Source organism: Cucurbita moschata, unplaced genomic scaffold, assembly GCF_002738365.1.
Source record: "Cucurbita moschata cultivar Rifu unplaced genomic scaffold, Cmos_1.0 Cmo_Scf00002, whole genome shotgun sequence".
NCBI classification, from domain to species: domain Eukaryota; kingdom Viridiplantae; phylum Streptophyta; class Magnoliopsida; order Cucurbitales; family Cucurbitaceae; genus Cucurbita; species Cucurbita moschata.
Genome location: NW_019268518.1, coordinates 335,700 through 340,058, shown reverse-complemented (window position 1 = coordinate 340,058; position 4,359 = coordinate 335,700). Strand labels below are relative to the sequence as shown.

The window sequence follows — 4,359 nt, the reverse complement described above, 5'->3', positions numbered from 1 at the left end:
CGTCTCCGGTGCGGATATCATACTGCAGCGGAGTTAATCGCCGTCGTCGTGGGTCTCCCGATTTGGAGGCCAAAAACAACGTGACTGGTTTTCCGCATCTCCGCCGAGGGCATTTCATCCGGGTGACTTGGTACAACAATTGGCTGGTGGCTGATGCTCTCAGTGTTGAAGACGGTTCGAAAATGATCATAGATTTATAACTAAGGAATACATTTTCATTAACATGACTTCATAACATCATGGGTTTGTTATGTAGAGATTCGTGATTAATAACATGGTATCAAACTATGAACTTAACTTAGCTATGTCAAACAAAAAAGTTGTAAGCCTAAAAATCGTAGTCAAACGTGTCGAACAAATTGTGTATTTTGTTCAAGGTCTCCGAAGAAAGAAGTCGAGTCTCGATTAAAGGGAGTTTCTTTTAGAAATCCATAGGTTTCAGGGGAGGTTCTATGGTGTATTTTGTTCGAGGGGAGGCTCTATGATCATAGGTAATCTATAGGCTTCAAAGGTGGCTCTATGTGGTGTACTTAATGAGAGGCAAGACTCTATGATGATGAGTTTATAAGTAAGGATGTCAAAACAAAGTCACAAGAGTTTATGCTCTAGACAATATAATACTATTGTAGACAATATTGTAGCTTTATTTCAATAAATAAATTCATGATTCTCTCACAAACTTTATTACAATTCATAAAATTTTTAAAACCAAATCTCTTCGTACCACCCAAGAATCATAAGGCTTTTCCCCAATATAATTGCCAGGAGGATCATAATTGCAAACAACAAACTGAGAATTAGCCTTGCAGGGTACTCTAGCACATCCAAGCCGCACCGAGCTTCGCCACACCATCTGAGTGTAGTGCCCACATTCACCACCCACGCATTTATTCAACGCATGATCATACAGCGGCTTTTCGTTCACCCACAGCTTCACCGCATCCGCCCCAGTGAACTCAGGGTAGTAGCCCGCAGCTATGTTTTCCCCGTACGGCCCGGTTGAGTGAATCATGGCGCAGTCACCCTTTCTTTTTTCCGCATAGGCTTGAGCGTACACGGCCACGGTGTTGCTCCATTGCATGGGGCCGACGCCGACCTGGGCTCGAGCTCGGTTGTGAAGCGCGAGGTAGTCACTGGGGGCATTTTGAGCGTTGGTTAGGGCGAGGAGGAAAGTGAAAGTGGCAATAAAAGCGACCATGATCGGAAGGGTTTGAGTCCACATAATTCCGATGATAGATGAGATGAAGATTGAGAATGAGGGAATTATGTATATAGAGATGGAAAACTTAATATGGAATGTGATGGGGAAAACCATGAATTATGAACTAATTATGCCATGCTTGGGAATTCAAAGAGAATAACTTCATTCTCGCTTCCATGTTTAATTACGGGCTAGATTTTTGTTTTGATTAGGTTCAAATAAGTGAAAATTTTCTAGATTTAGCTAGTTTATGAATTTTTTTTAGGATTAATGAAACTTAATCCACTTGATTATGGTTAATCTTAAAAGATACATTTTTACTTAAAGGTATATAATTTTCTAGATTTAGCTAGTTTATGAATTTTTTTTAGAATGGCTGGGGACGTGGGGTGCAAGATGGAATTCTCTCCTACCCACTTTTAGGGATAGAAGAGAGGTAGTTTCCTTAAGCACTGACTCTAGGTCTTGAACAAGGGGCCCCACGCTCTCATTAGCGTGAGAGGGATTCGGTTTACTGGTTGGACCACAAACCAATTGTTCATTAGAGGATGAGTGAGACATAAGGAACAAGAAGTAACTTTAGGGGTAAAACGGTAAATTAACCAAGCTCTAGTTACGAACAACCTGTGAATGATCGACTTACTAATCATGATTATATCAAATGGACAGAAATATATCTATAGTGAGGGGAGTGCAACTACTAGGCTATAGTGGAATGTCCTAGTAGTTAACGAATGTTGGTTAACAAGGTTAATGAGTTTAGCCAGTTAATCTTGGATCGTTGGAGCCCATGATCTATAGGTCCATTAGGTCCCTCTGCTAGCTCATATCGGACTAAACCATAAAACAGTGTGACGAGTGAGTTCGAAGCGTTCGAATTTAAATTAGGGAATATGCGTTACATATATACGATATATTTAACCGCATTTTTGTTTTATTTACGAATTAAATAAAAAGAGAGAATCTGAGATATTTAAATAAGATTTAAATATCTTAATCAATTATGTGTCAGGATTGATTGGGATTGGCAAATGAATTAATATTAAATATTAATTAAATAGTTTAATTAATCATTTAATGTTACTTTAATTTGAAATTCATTATTCAAATTAATTGTTGAATTAAAATGAACTTCATTTAATGGAAAAATCCATGCTAGTGAAATTTTGAGGTGTCAAAATTTGGTTTAACCAAACTTGCATGCTTGCCGAATAAATCCCACAAGTTTGAGTGGAATTTTGAGTGTCAAAATTTGGTTAACTCAAACATGCATGCTTGCCACATAATCCAAAACATTTGAATGGAATTTTAAGTGTCAAAATTTGGTGATCTCAAATTTGCATAAACATGCAAACATGACTCTTTAAATAGAGTGATCATGGTACATGGAACGTCTTCTTCTTCTTGGTGAAAAACCTTGAGAAAAACCTCTCACTAACACTCTCTTCACATATACAAAATCCCTCCCAAGTTTAGTCACTCACCGGATTCCACAATCCCGTTCTAAGGCCGGAGGATAGTGGAGAAGACACTAGTGGTGGTTCGAAACCGGTTCGTGAGGAAAAAGGAGTTTGAACTACAAAAGGTTAGTATTTAAACTCGTTAAGTTTTAATACTTATGAACATGCTAGTTATTTATTATAATTAATGTTCTAAAAGTGCCTAAGATCCAAATTGCTTCCGCATGTGTTATATTAACACCATCAAGTATATCTTAATTACTATTGAGTTATGTGCAGTAGAGCCAATCGCCATCGTGGGTCTCCCGATTTAGAGGCCGAAACATCGTGATTGGTTTTTCGCATCTCGGCCGTGGGCATTTATTCCCGTTGACTTCAAACAACATTTGACAGCTATTCTGGGAGCTATTCTCCATGTGTAAAATTTTTAAGAGAGAGTCTTTAAGAAATGATCATGAATTTATAAGTAAGGAATAATCTCACAGGACAACAAGCAGAAAGTACTTAATCTCAAACTAGACAGTATCATATCAGTGTAGAGATGGATGGTTCCTAAAACTTGGTAATTCTCCATTTATTTTTGCAGTATTGGTAAGAAAGCACATAATATCATACCATTACGAAGATATTGTCCACTTTGAGTTCACCTCAATGGACCCATGATCGTTCCCTAAATTCGCCGAGTGGGACTTTGATCCAAGTCCACTTTGAGTTCACCCCAATGGACCCATGATCATTCCCTAAATTCGCCGAGTGGGACTTTTATCCAACTCCTCCCCTCAACTCCTTTTCTTTTCCTTTTTCTTTTGGAGTCCTTTGTTCGACATTTGAGTATTCTATTGACATGGCTCCGTAAAATACCAAAGACTGAAAACATGTCGATGACAAAGTCGACACCCAAATCACAAGCCGACCGGCTTACTTTAATAGAGGAGGAAGTCCCTGACACCATTCGCTTCCTGGAAGCACGGGTGAAAGAATTGAGTGGAAAAGTCGTATAGATCGACGCAATGGGTAACTGCCTGGATGGGTTGCCAATCGAAGAACTGATGTTTCGAGTGACCTGACTCGAAGAAAAAGTTGCTCCTACGAGCAGCCCAAGACCGTCTGGTAGCTCCGATAGCTCTGTCGCACACAAGGAGGGACGTGGCGAAGAGTTCGACGTGCTACAAAATACAATGATGAGTTTGTTCAATGGATTAGCTGACGAATTCAGAACAACGATCGATGACATCCAAAAAAAGATGTCCACCATGAGCACCCGAATCGAGGTGACCATGAAAGCCGTGGAGAACGTCTCGACTGGGCAAACTAATACAAGATCCAACAAACTGAAGTTTCCCAACCCTAGACCTTTCAAAGGGAACCGGGATGCCAAAGAGTTGGAGAACTTCATCTTTGATGTCGAACAGTACTTCAAAGCCACACTGGCTTGTACCGACAGCATAAAGGTGACAGTAGCCTCGATGTATCTCATAGACGACGCCAAACTTTGGTGGCGTATGAAGGTACAAGACATCAAGAATGGATTGTGCACCATAGACTCGTGGGAAGACCTCAAGAGAGAGTTGAGGGACCAAATCCTCCCCGAAAACGTAAACCATCTAGCAATAGATAAACTAATAGCCCTAAAGCAAAGTGGAAGCATAAGGGACTATGTCAGACAATTTTCGACCCTGATGCTAGATATCAGGGGCA

General features: G+C 39.9%; 1 protein-coding gene across 1 annotated transcript; it reads right to left on the bottom strand.

Annotated features, from left to right (window-relative positions):
- Positions 1-691: 691 nt before the first annotated feature.
- Positions 692-1,222, bottom strand: LOC111460079 (basic form of pathogenesis-related protein 1-like). Its single transcript, XM_023103171.1, has one exon. The coding sequence runs from the start codon at positions 1,220-1,222 to the stop codon at positions 692-694; it is 531 nt and encodes a 176-aa protein (XP_022958939.1).
- Positions 1,223-4,359: the final 3,137 nt, after the last annotated feature.